This window comes from Pleurodeles waltl, chromosome 3_1 (genome assembly GCF_031143425.1).
Source record: "Pleurodeles waltl isolate 20211129_DDA chromosome 3_1, aPleWal1.hap1.20221129, whole genome shotgun sequence".
NCBI lineage: Eukaryota > Metazoa > Chordata > Amphibia > Caudata > Salamandridae > Pleurodeles > Pleurodeles waltl.
The window spans coordinates 1611618865-1611632216 of NC_090440.1; the positions used below are offsets into that span (position 1 = coordinate 1611618865).

Genomic DNA, 13352 nt, shown 5'->3' on the forward strand with positions numbered 1-13352 from the left:
CAAAGCCCTCCACAACAAGGGACCGGAATACCTCAACAGACGCCTCAGCTTCTACGTCCCCACCCGCCCCCTCCGCTCCGCTGGCCTCGCACTTGCTGCCGTCCCTCGCACCCGCCGCTCCACGGCGGGTGGGAGATCTTTCTCCTTCCTGGCGGCCAAGACCTGGAACTCCCTCCCCACCAGCCTCAGGACCACCCAGGACCACTCCGCTTTCCGGAGACTCCTAAAGACTTGGCTGTTCGAGCAGCGATAACCCCCCCTTTCCCCCCTAGCGCCTTGAGACCCGCACGGGTGAGTAGCGCGCTTTACAAATGCTAATGATTTGATTTGATTTGATTTGCTCAAGGTGAAGATGCTTACTAGTAACTGGAAGTGAGAGAGCTCTGACATGGAGCAGCTCAGGCTTCCAGGTTTCGCCCTGTTTCAGGCAACCACTACAATGTGGCAACTACGCTCCAGAAGTCGGAGCACCAACAAGTGCAGCAGATGGACAGGATGGAAGGTATAGAGAAACCCCCTTTTATATTACACAAAGAATGCATCCCTCAGTAATCCTGGTTCTAGAAAACTGTAGGTGAAGGAAGAGCAAATATTGTTTATATCTGTTAGGTAGGGTGCTACAAGCAGCTGAACAGTTCATCTACTAAGGGCTGTTCCAGTTCTCACTAACTCAAACTATGCCCTGCTGATATTTCCTGCCTTCTGATTCTTGATAGCCACATGTCCTGTGGTTCTGTCAAGTGGGTTAGGGATTGGGTCCACTTTTGCTCTAGACTGTGGAACATAGTTGTCATGTTGATGGTCATCACCACAATGACTCTGCCTATGACCAGCATTTGGAACACCATAAGGGCGTATTTGACTGCTAGAGCAGAGTACACTGATATACATCAGAGTCGAACCATAGGCCCCTGTCGCAGAGCAAGCCCAGATGATCTCTGAAACCCTCCAATAACAAATGTGTTATCAATGTGACTTTTTGGATTGGGTGAAGGGACATCAATCCTGTTGGATGCATAGAAGACTAAGGTCTTTCCACACTACTACATTCTGTCACCAGAACTTCACCCTGCCAGTCTGCAGATTCTTGCCTCCAGTACAGTTGAAGATCTTCTTGCCAGATGCCTATTCTGATCCAGAATGGCTGAAGTGTGATGCAGGATGACATGAGGCCCGGGAAGGGAAAGAAATGTATGTCCAGCACCAAGCGAGCTGAGTGACTTTAGAGGTCTGCAACAGGGATAATTATAGTTTAATCTGAAAGGTGAAGAAATAGGGTGAAAGCGTTAAGAACGAAAAGTAAACTTTTGGAAGCATGTGGGTAGCAGAGAGTGATTATGCACTATATGGCCTACATTTTCACTACGACTATAGTTACATTGACATATAGATAATATTTTAATTTTAAATACCATATTAATGATGTCTGTAGTGGGTCAGGGCAAGCCCCTGTTAGTGGTCAACTACCAATTTGTCATGGTAACAGTGTTCCATAGGTGAACAGAAAAGCCTGCCCTCTGATAAACAAGTGCTTGGTTGTTTTCAGAAAAAAATGTGCGTGTTGGTTGTTCTACGATTTAGCTGTAAAACGTGGAAAACCTGGCAGCACTTCCAAACAAATGACTTCTGCCAGAAATTAGCAAGTGAAACCACATTCTTATGTGTTTGCTTTAGTACTTTAATAGCATGGTAGTCCAATGAAAATGGGGTACCACCGACAATGGAAGACAACAGCGGTTATAACTTTTATTAAACTCAACGATGTGGGAGCAATGCGTCTCACATAACATTTAGCAATTTGTGGTTTGTCTTGCTACGATATTAACAATACATACAGTTTATGTCTGAGTAACCTCTGGACGCTACAGCTTGTGATCATGAACTGTCCCACTAAGTAAAATAGACGTGGTACTGGCTAGACGTTGAGCCAACGTAGGGAATACTATAAGAGTTGTAAGCTCATAACAGAGTCCTTTTCATACAAACTATTGCATACAGCTGAACAGGTGCAATGACAAATTGGAAAAGGCTTCGATTGTCACTGAAGAAAACAAGTGGACGGTAAAAGCTTGCTTCATGCAATACACCAAGGAAGGGGCTTAAGCATTTCCACCTAGACCCAGTGTCATTTTAGGGAAATATTTTAGGGGTCCATTTGGAACAACTTTACATTTTAAGACCCATTTTGGCTAAGACCTATGATGCAAAACAATGTTGAATTATGTTAAAGGTTGAGACCGAGAAACATACAGAAGTTAAGATAGAGCATAGTTTCCCAGGGGAACACATTGCGCATGCCTCACAACGCCTTTGCTTGTACTCTACTAAACCTCTACTAAACCTCTGTTCCGTCCTCCATAACCGGTATTTCACTTCCTCGCCTTGGGTGCCGTGGGAATGTACTGCATGTGGCATGCACAGAAACTCGGAGCTTGGTGCCATTTTCAACGATACAATGCACGGACACAAGATGGTGGTTTGCTGCACTAACGCCTATACCGTCTCTATCTCGGGAGAGGACCTTGGGGCCTGAGCCCTATAGACACCAAATAGTTGTTTTGGAAACGTGTGATTTCTGGGCCGCAATCTACATTCAGTCCAAACTCAGAGAACTGCTCTGTTACAGCACCAGACTGCAAGAAAAGAAACATTTACCATCCAAATTACGCAATTTCACACACCCTGGTTAAAATTACTTGGATAAAAGATACACATGAACACTGGAACTGGACAGTAAATAAATACATTTACTTACAAGAGTAGACAGGTGACGTGAGGAAACATTAATAACAGGGAGGTATACTAACTGGTGGAGGGAAATATTTCTCACCTTATTATGACGAAGACAACGTTTTAACAACTCGCCTGCCATATCGTACTTTGCGGACTGTATGTAAATATCAGCAAGAAGCAACCAACTTTTCTCAAATTCATCTGCATCGATAGGATTCCAGTTCATTTTGGAAATGCGCTTCAATTGATTTCTCGCTCTTGGAGTTTGTTTTAAGATCATGTATGCAGTTGCCATCCCGAGAAGTGCTGGTATATGATCCTTCTGTAATGAGATAAAGGTGCTATACAATTCAATTACAAAATGATTTAATATCTGTACCCTGGAGTAAAATGTTGTGATATACATCGTCAAACCAGAAAGAGCGAAGTCAAGTTTGCAGATTTTGTTCTTTGAAAGCAGCAAAACGAGATTTGACTCAAAATTGTAAAATACTTCATTTGTCCCTATTTTAACTTATTTAATCAGCCAGAGAAGCCGGAGTATCGAGACCAATTGCATGCTGGGCTCAATTCCTCCCTTCCTAGATGTGCTTCATAGATGGTCTTTAGCAGAGCCCCACAATTCACAGAACGATTGATGGTGCTTGTAGGCTTGAGGTCTGTGGGATGTGTCACTGCTGGATAGGCAGAGGGGTTCTCAACTCACTATTAACTCTTAACAGCATCAACGTTTGATTAAAGATTAAGGTTACAAATACAGCCCAGGGAATATAGGTTGTGCTACATGTTTGTTTATTGAGTGCACCTTGGCCGAGTCTGAAAACAGCGGGAGCTTTTTTTTTTTTTTTTTTTTTTAAACAAATAGCGAAGATAGATGGGAAATCGAGAATCTGGCTGCTGCCAACGAAAATGCGATGCACCGTCACCAGATTTAACCAATTTCATCCTAGGAATGATGAATTCAGCTGCAAGAAAACTTGGGGCTACTCCTTTCTTCCTTATGAGCGATTGATGTCGACTTAACATCGAGGCCTAGCCCAGAAGAGGAATTTTATTGCATCTCATGTGCTTGGTTAATCGGAGTGTTCTTCTGCCTCAAATGGAATGCCTGCAGGCCAAAGCGTTTTACAACTAGTGGCCTCTCTTTCAGTTGGCTTCTGTTGCTTATCCCGCCCCATTTACTGTCTCCTTGTGTGTAGAACATCCCGCCCACCCCTTCTCTTCTTGCTCTCTTTCAGCCCTCATTCTTCTACCGTTAAGTAAGATCTTTATTTCGACCAGCCACCCTTACCCCTAGTTGCTCCCACCCAATTCTATGACAGGACTGGAGGCTTTAGAGTATGTTTCTCTTACTTTAGGCCAGAATACATAGCAGCCAATCATGTAACAGTAAAACACAACTAAAACATAATTTCCCATGAACTGCCCCATGACATCATCCCCCTTTCAACTCTCAAGGCCTGGGAAAACCTATAAGACCTGCTGTCCACATTGTCCTTCCTCTTACTGTGCTGCTCCAGCAGCCATCAGATAAGTGTTGTATATTGTTGTGCTTTGTTTATATACTATCTTTTGCTAGTGTGTATGCAAATAGAGCACTTGAGCGGCTCTGTGGCGTGCAAGCGTGATTAGAAAGCTCGATCTGCACTCTCTATGGCCAGAGACCATCTATTTCTTTACAGGTAGCAGCCGTAACGCTGCCTGATGGGAGACTGCAGTCTTGTTTTACTTGCCAGCACAGAGCGAGGAGCAAGAGGACATGCTAGTGCTTACTTCAAGATCGTGCGGTCCTCTTAATTCCGGGCACCAGATCGCACATGCACGAGGCGCTCACGTCTGGCAAGCAAGGTGTATAAGCCTCAGATAGACCAGATAGTTTTCCAAGAACCCTAAAAAGGGCATTGACTGCACATGGCATGACAAGGCTCAGATTTATCCAGGCCTCTAACCAAGATTCTGGTGATGGCAGTTCAAGCTAAAGAGATGGGCTCTGCTCTGGACCCGGATCTCCTTATGGATGGAACCAGTGGGCTAAATGCTTGTTGGGAAATGCCAACTGTGCAATCTCATCTGAGAAATGCTGTTCCATCCTCATGCGTATTGATCCCAAACTGGTAGAGTTGGCGCCATCACAAGCGAGTCCGTTGGCTAATGGACAACTCTTTGGAGATCATTACGTGAACGATTTGGGTAATTCTGTAGGCACTATTCAACACTAGACTAGACAAGGTGCAGTCTTCACTTAAAAAGGTCTTTCACAACGTATTTTTTATCAGGGCTTGGAGAAATAGAGGCCGAGCGTCAGGCCGGGAATATGCACAGACCTCCTGCAGAGGTTCTTGTCCAAGAGGCATGGGAGGATGGATTAATATTCAAGGTCAATGCAACTTCTACTCTTCCAGATCCAAGCAGGGTTGAGACCGTTTCCATAGAACCAACTATCGAGGTGCAGCAGCTGGGAATACAGACTTTTCATACTAAGACACTAACTATTCCTCTTTCGATGGTCATTTTGGGGAGCAGAAGGCAACACTTTCTTCCCAATTGGCCCCTGAACACAGCTGATCATTGGGTATTGGAGACAGTGCAGGGGTTCAAGCTGGTGTTCTCCGAAACACCCACACAGCATACAACTCTCCCTCCCCTACATTTTTCAGAACAAGAAGCACGCTTTGCGGGGCGTGCCCAAGCAACATGGCTTGCAAGACACGCCTGAGAGCTACTTCTGTTCCAGACTGCAATATCCTACCGGCTCTTTTGCTCAGCCTGCATGCATCCGATTCCTCGCTGGAAGTGAAAGGGCTGCCATAACATTAGGCCGATGCATGAATACTGCAAACATCGACTCTGAGGACATGATAGCTTCAGCCACAAGGCTGCAGCGGGACGTGGCCTGTGCCGTGGAGCAGTCACGACTGGTGGTGTGAATCTTGCGGGCTGGTCTCTGTGTTGGCCTGCTTGTGCTGGTGGCGTGTGCCCTCAATGCCTTATCCTGCCTGCTTCTCCCCACCTTTCACCCTCCTCCCACTGGAGATCATTGGGAGAAACACTGAAGACTGGCCGAGGCTGCCTGCCTTTATGATGGCAGCCTGCTAATAGCTGTACTGCAAATGTTGATTACAGCGGTGCTGGGAAATGCCATAGAGTTGGGCCCCTGTGGCCCTAGAGTGCTCTGCTTTACCGGTTGCCCTGGAGGACTGAAGGTGAGAGGAGGGGGGGCCGCATACTCTTCCCTGATATTTCCAATATCTGCCCCAACGACAATGGCACTAAATGACCCTAGCAGATCATAGGGTCATTTAATGTAATGATTGAGACCATGCGACTTCGACCTCCGTGCACTCAGGTATAATACCTAATACTGCACTTAATACCTTCCGCCCGAGCCTGAGATTTACTGGTTCCTACTGATATTACTAGATGGGGAAGCACACCCCAGTTGAGACTCCACAGCAAGGGAGAGCACGGCTAAAACTCCCCTATGACTCTTCATGAGGGTGAGACCCTACTGAACACTCCTTTCTAAAATTACCTTCTGTTAAAAAATTTTTTTTTTTAAAAAAAGGCTCAGATTTAACCTATCTACGGACGTCTGAAAACTGAGATACTTGTGCGTGAATCTGCCTGCCCTGTTCTTTTGTGCAGAGACTTTCAGTCGCCCTGGACAGGACTCTGATGGCCCTGCAACAAGTACATTTTGGCTGCTCCCCCCATATCTTTGCTCTTCCAGTTGTTTAAAAATGGTGAAAGCAAGGCACAGAAAGGGGGACAAACAATAAGATTGTTCAGTACACAGTCCGCAGTCTGCCCCGACTGGAGGTGGGGTGGGATGCTCAGTTGTAACAGAATTGAGGAGACCCAAATAGAGGCACCCCTGCAATCTTGGCTACCATCCGGAATTCATGCATAGCTCTGGAAACAAAGATGGAGTCGATGGGCATGGATATTAACCATCTCCTACTAGATTTGTCTAAGGTGGCTGATCAGGTCACTACTACTGAAGAAAAGATTACCACGTGACAGCGCAATGTCACAGACCAGGATCGACACCCCGAAAACCAACACGGTGCAACTGGAACATCGTCTTGAAGATGCAGAGGGGCGTGCCCATAGAAATCTACACTTTTTAGGCTTTCCTCAGAGGGAGGATGGCCCTTCTGCTGACCTTTTTCCGTAGGATTGGATCACCAATGTGCCTCAATCTAAAAGCATCCATCAGCACGTCGGTGCACACAGTCCTCCACAATACGAGGACAAACCTATACAAATATTCCCTGACTACACGAGGCAAGTACAGGAACTAAAGAAAAATGTCCTTGAGGTCAAGAGATTGCTCCGTGAACACAATATTCAATACAGCCCCCTCTTTCCTGCCAAACTAGGCATACAATTTGAGGGCAAGATATTTTATTATGAACACCTCAGGAAGCCATAGACTGCATTGAATCTCTGGGCCGAGATGGGAAATCGACAACATGGAAGGAGCAAAGAAGGCGAGGTATGTGAAGATCAAACAGACAATGTGGAGCCTGCACCAACCTGATGCAGCAGAGGCGGACTACGAATGTACACCGCATCCTGGTCTGCTCAGATGGCGCGCTTCAGGCAGAGACGGAAGTCCTGACCACACAGAACTCATTTTCACCCCTGTGCCTGGTATAGGAGACACCGGGTAGCATAAGTGTATAGTCTGCGTGGCTCCACACTGGTAGTTATAACCAGCTTCTTCCTTATTTCTATCTGACGAGGTAGGCTTCTGGGCCCGGCTGAGACAATCACACTGCTACTCACCTTGCCTAACCCTTGCAGGGGAATGTGGGGTATTGCTGTCATACCTACCTTCTTACATAGGGCAATAAACGCACTCTGGAGCGGGTGTAGTCTGGGGGCTGGCCTGGTGTCGACTCCTGAGCTCTCCTTTGGCAGTGGCTTGTGATCTGCACCAGTCCTAGAGCCCTGGACAGAAGTTACACTGATTGTTATATTTGCTAGCATTATGATTGATGTTTAAGGGGAAGGGTGGGCAAGTGGGAAAGATTCTGCTACCTCTTGACCTTTGGTTGTGCCGGGACGGCTTAGTGCGAAATACCTATGGGTGAGACAATGATTTCATGACCTACATTATCATAATATGTTTCAGGGAGATGATTACTGTTAATATTTTTTCTCCCAATGGGACAAGAAAGCTTCCAGGTGACATAACCTTTACAAAACACTGCATGTTCTAGGGTGTGCTCAGTTTTTTTTTTTAGCCATCTAATTTATGCTTGCCTTCTTATTAAATGGGCACCCAATATGAACTACTGACTTGGAATGCCTGGGGCTTAAATGACCCAGCGAAACAACATAAGTTACATGCTTACCTCTGTTGCTATGGGATAGCCATGGCATGCCTACAGGAGATGCACATATAGGGGGACTACATAAAATCTTTCAGAAAAAAATGGAGGGGCTCAATACATCTTATTTTGGTTATGCTTTGGGGCACCCGTCTGGGTGGCACGTGGGAACCTTTAAAACACTCGGACCATTGTGGATGCAGAGAGGCGGTACGGAATACTTGAGGGCACCCTAGACACAAATGAGATTTGTTGAAATAATATCTATGTGCCAAATTTGGATTATGGCACCTTCATAGGGAAAGTCCTAGCCACTGCTTAATATCACCCACTGTGGAGGTCATAATGGCTTCATATTTTACCTGTGTGCTGGATTGCCAGATGGACCGGTTGCCCCTCCCACTCACCGACACAACACTAAACCCCACATGACATTAGCCCTTAAACACTCCCTCACAACCTTGTCTCTTATGGATACTTGGAGGGTATAACACCCACACTCACTCACATATTCATGCCACACACCAGCTGCAGCAACACACAGCCACCTGGACTTTTTCTTTATACATACTAATGCAACGTACACGGTTACCAACAGGCTAATACAGCATTTGCTTACCACCTCCAACAAGTATATACAGATGCCTCATGTGAGTCTTCAAGTGCCCCACTCCCCACCTATTTGTCGGACCTGATACTGCAGTGCCTGACATCCACTGACCAGGGGGTCTTAAATGTCCTGCTAGAGAGGCAGGAAATCCTTCATGCGATCACAGCTCTGAAAACTTCCAAGGAACGGGGTAATGACGGCTTTCCGGACAAATTTTTACAACCTTTTTTCGAATAGCCTTGCTGATAAACTACTACCTGTTTATAATGAGGCACTACAGAATGGATCACTTCGGATTCTATGCAGGAAGCCCTGATTGTTCCGATATCTAAGCATTGTAGAGACCCCTTGGAGATAGCTAAATGTTGATAAAAAAAATCCTTAGTCATGTATTGTCGCAGACTTCTCCCGTACTTTCTACACTTTATTCATATAGACCAGTCAGGTTTTATCCTAAAGAGAAATACACTACGTAATCTGCGCCACCTTGCCCATGTTCTCCGCGCGCGCCAGACTACAGGAAGACCCATATGCTCTGACCTTTCTGGAAAAAGAACAGGCCTTTGACTTCGTGTGCTGGGAGTATGGGGAGGTACAAGATTGGGTTTAGGGCAAACATTTATAGGATGGATACAACTGCTTTATAGATCCTCGACGGTGCGGGTCAGAACAGATCGCTACGTGTCGGACACTACTGAATTAAAGAGGGGGACAAGACCGGGATGCCCCCTTTCTCTGCTGATTTTTACCATTGCAATGAAGTCCCTTGCATGTCGGTTATGGCCGGCCTTGCATGGATGGGGTGTGCAGGGAGGCTAGACTAAACTTATAGTTTTGTTATACGCAGATGACGCATTGATCTATCTCTCTCAACCTGATCTCTCAGTTCTGTTGCTCCTTAATGTTAAACGGGAATTCTGGGAATTTTCGGGCCTGCGGATTTACAGTGCCAAATCCATGATATTCCCTCTGAGTCACTGCCTAAGGGTCATACCTGCCCAGCGGCTCCCCATTATGGATCTGTGTGAACTATGGACAAGGTTAAATACCTTGACATATATATTGCACATTCGGAACAACTGATGAATGACATGGGCAGGGAACAAGCTAACCTGTGTCCCTCGATCAAGTTATGGAACACTTTTATACTGTCCCTGATGGGGAAAATAGCATTAATCAAAATGGTTATTCTGCCCCATTGTCCATAGGGGGTGTTCCGGGAGCTGGACTCTCTGCTGGTGGAGTTGCTCTGGGCTGGCAGAAGGTGTAAAACAGACCTCAATGTATTGAACAGAGAATGGGGAAAGGAGGAATGGTAGTCCCTGATCTAGAGTTACACTCCCTGGCAGCGCAGCTGCACCACGCAGTCCACTGGCTTGGTGAAGAGCCTAATTGGGAAAGTGTGTTATTTGAGGGCACGCATACCTTCCAATACTTGATACGTATAATGGGCAAAATATGGACCAGGACAGTCCGAAGTTTATTGGACGTGTCCCATGTATCACTGTTCTGGATATCTGGATCTCTCGATACTGCAGTCATTTGCTCAAACTACAATCCATGTGACAGTTGATAGATGGCAGGAGGGAGGGTGTCTGATGCTAGCAGATTTCTATCTGGAGGAGTGATTTATCATTATACAGGAGGCAATCACTACATTTGAACCGGGACATGGACAATTCCTCCAGTGTGCAAAAATAGCTGCTACTGCTAGACAGTTATGGCCCACGTTCCCCGATGCACCTGAAACTCCAGTAACACTGATGGCGTTCATAAATATGGCGGGTGGGAGTCAACTAATAACACATCCGTACAGAACACTACGGGCAGATAGACAGACCGGGCCTATGCGATTGGAAGAGACATGGTAATCTCTCTGTGTCTAACCCATCACCCCAAAAGACTGGTTAAAAATAAATACGGGGGTCAGGAAGGTGTACGATTTAAAAAAAATACAATATAATATTGTGCACAGGGTATATTTGCCCCCTAAACTGTTACACACCATTACCCGAATAGGGACCCCCACTGCAGCGCAGACAAAGCAGACTTCATACTCTTGCTTTGGTAATGCGCGTTGGTGGCCCCTTTCTGGGAGGCTTAAAGTGGCAAAACAACATCTTGCTATACACTGGTTTAGCCCCCAACCCCGGACGATTGACAACTGGACCAAATGTCTATTCGAGTGGGCGAGGGCAGGGGAGGCTCATATGCGCAGAACACAGAGACAAAATGACGCCCTGCTGGCCTGGGGAGCAATTATAGAGGCAATAACTAAACTGTCAGTCTTGGCTTCTACCGGAGATGGGGGCAGGTGGGATGGCACAGAACGTTCCCCCCGGTAGACGGAAGACTATAGTTGGCCACAACTGAGGCATATCACACTCTCACTGGTATTAATATATGATATCTTTTCTGACCTGACATCTGGCTAGGTGCTAGAGGATGCATAAAGAACAAACCATTACATATGATTACAAAAGTAAGATCTGGAAGCTCAACAGGAAGGGTAGGGATATTAGGATTAAATGTTCTAGTTGGACGCTGTTATTTCTATATTTTTAAGTGATACTATAACTGAAAAGCAATGGAGACGTATATGATAATGTTCCCTATCCATGGATATTTTAAGGTACTTTTACATCTGTAAAAACACTGGACCTATCCTTGAACCATTTTTGTAAAAACCTACGGATGCTGTACTACTTTTGTATGCAGCTGACTTACACCCAATATGGGAAAATGTGTCCATGAAACTTCTGTAATGTGATATGTCATTCCATTCAAATGCTAATAAAGAAATAAAAAATAAAAAAAAGCAAGCTTCATCAGTGCGGAGATTCTAGAGCTTCTGAGCAGAGGTGATTGCACAAGGGGGTTTTGTCAGCATGACTTTTCTTGTGCAGAAGAAAGGGGGTGGTTGTAGAATGGTTCTGGATCTCAGACATTGCTTGGACCAACTATCACCATTTCAAAATGGAGGGCAATCCTCTGTTGCGGGACCTTCCGAAGGAGAAAGATTGGGTAGTTTGAAGGTTGTGCATCTGATGGTGCCTATTTTGCCACCACAAAAACGATGGATTCTTCTGTTCCAATAGGATTGGGAGTGGAACGAAATTTGTAACCCTTCCTTTTGGGGTTTCTTCGGCCCCTTGGTGTTTCACCAAATTTCCTGCTTCATCTAAACTGGACAATTCAGTTGTTACAATACTTGGGGTCCATCATCAAAGTCCTGAAACTAAGCCTGTTCGCCACTCAGTCCCTGGACCTTTTGGGTTTTCATACAGATATGAGTAAAGTCCATCTGAAACTTCCTACTCCAAAGATTTTGGCACTCAAGAAAGAACAGAGGCAATCCCTCTCTCTTCACTGGTCTCTTACCAGGGTTGTGGGTGTATTAGCATTGCCCATTTAGGAGAACCATCCCAGTCCCCTCCATTATTGGGCCCTTCAACGCCTAAAAATCCGCAACCTGTGGAGGGGTTTAACGCACTCAGAACAGAACTCCCTTTCAGAGGAAGCCAGGATGGAGATGATTTGTGGTTGGACCATATGGAGGCCTGAAACGGCAGAGGTATTTTTGGCAGCATTCCGGATGTCATTATGGAATTAGATACCAGCAGATGGCGCTGGGATCCAGATGTGGCCCTTTTTCTACAGGGAGCCGTTGGTCCCTTGAAAGTTGGAACTGCACAACAACTGCCCAGAACTTTGGGCGGGGTCATTTGCAGTCAAGATGTTATCTCCCCACAAGAATTATTGCTGTATTCTCCTGCAGATGGACAAATGTGGTAACAGATTGGCATTCCTGCTTTCCTGAGAGACTTGAGCGACCGGAGATTGCACCCCAGAGTATTCTGATGTCTCAATCAGCAATGGGGCCCATGTGTGACTGATCTCTATGCCTCCCACCTGAACGCCTGATTCCCCATCTTCTTCAGTTGGAGGCCAGATCCTCTAGCGTTGAGGTTGGATGATTTTCTTCAGAACTGACAGGGGAACATTAATTACGCCTTTTCCTCTTTCATCATGATTCCAAGGGTCATTTCTCAGATGAGGCGCCAGCTGGCGGAGGTGGTTCAAGGGACCGTGGTTCCCTTTGTTGCTTGAAATGTTATGTTAGAATATGATTTGGATTCCAACGTTACAGGGCCTTCTCACCAACCCTTTAGGATTTCCTCATCCTGTAGTGCTGTCAGGCAAGGGCTTTGATGGCTTGCAGGGTTTCGGGAGATGCTGGAAAATGCCAGGTCTTTTGGAGCAAGCTTCCTTCTATCTCAAACAATCTTGGGGTCCCAGCACTCGCAAGCATGGAAATGGTAAGTTCATCAGTGCAACAAACAGGGTGTGGATCCCACAGGTGCAGAATTGCATCTGATCATTAATTTCCTCTCACAAATAGCAGCTCAGGGATTGCCTTATAGGTCGGTCAATTATTTTCGCTTGTCTATTTCGGATGGACATCACCCTGTGGATGACACACCGGTGGGAGAACATTCCCTGGATTACAAGCTGTTAAGGGGCATCCGTTTGACCCAGCTACTAAAAACGAAGTATTCAGGCCTGTAGGATGTGGATACAATTCTCAGATTCTTGAGGTCACGGCTAGCTGGTGAAGATCTATCCAGGAAACAGTTGTTGGAAAAGCTTAATCCCGGATGTTTTGTGCT

General features: G+C 45.9%; 1 protein-coding gene across 1 annotated transcript in view; it reads right to left on the bottom strand.

Annotated features, from left to right (window-relative positions):
* Positions 1–13352, bottom strand: part of TTC21B (tetratricopeptide repeat domain 21B) — a 489309-nt gene that overhangs the window by 64176 nt on the left and 411781 nt on the right. Inside the window, exon 26 of the mRNA XM_069225262.1 lies at positions 2831–3055. Within this exon, the coding sequence (XP_069081363.1) occupies positions 2831–3055 (225 nt within the window). The remainder of the gene's footprint in view (positions 1–2830; positions 3056–13352) is intronic.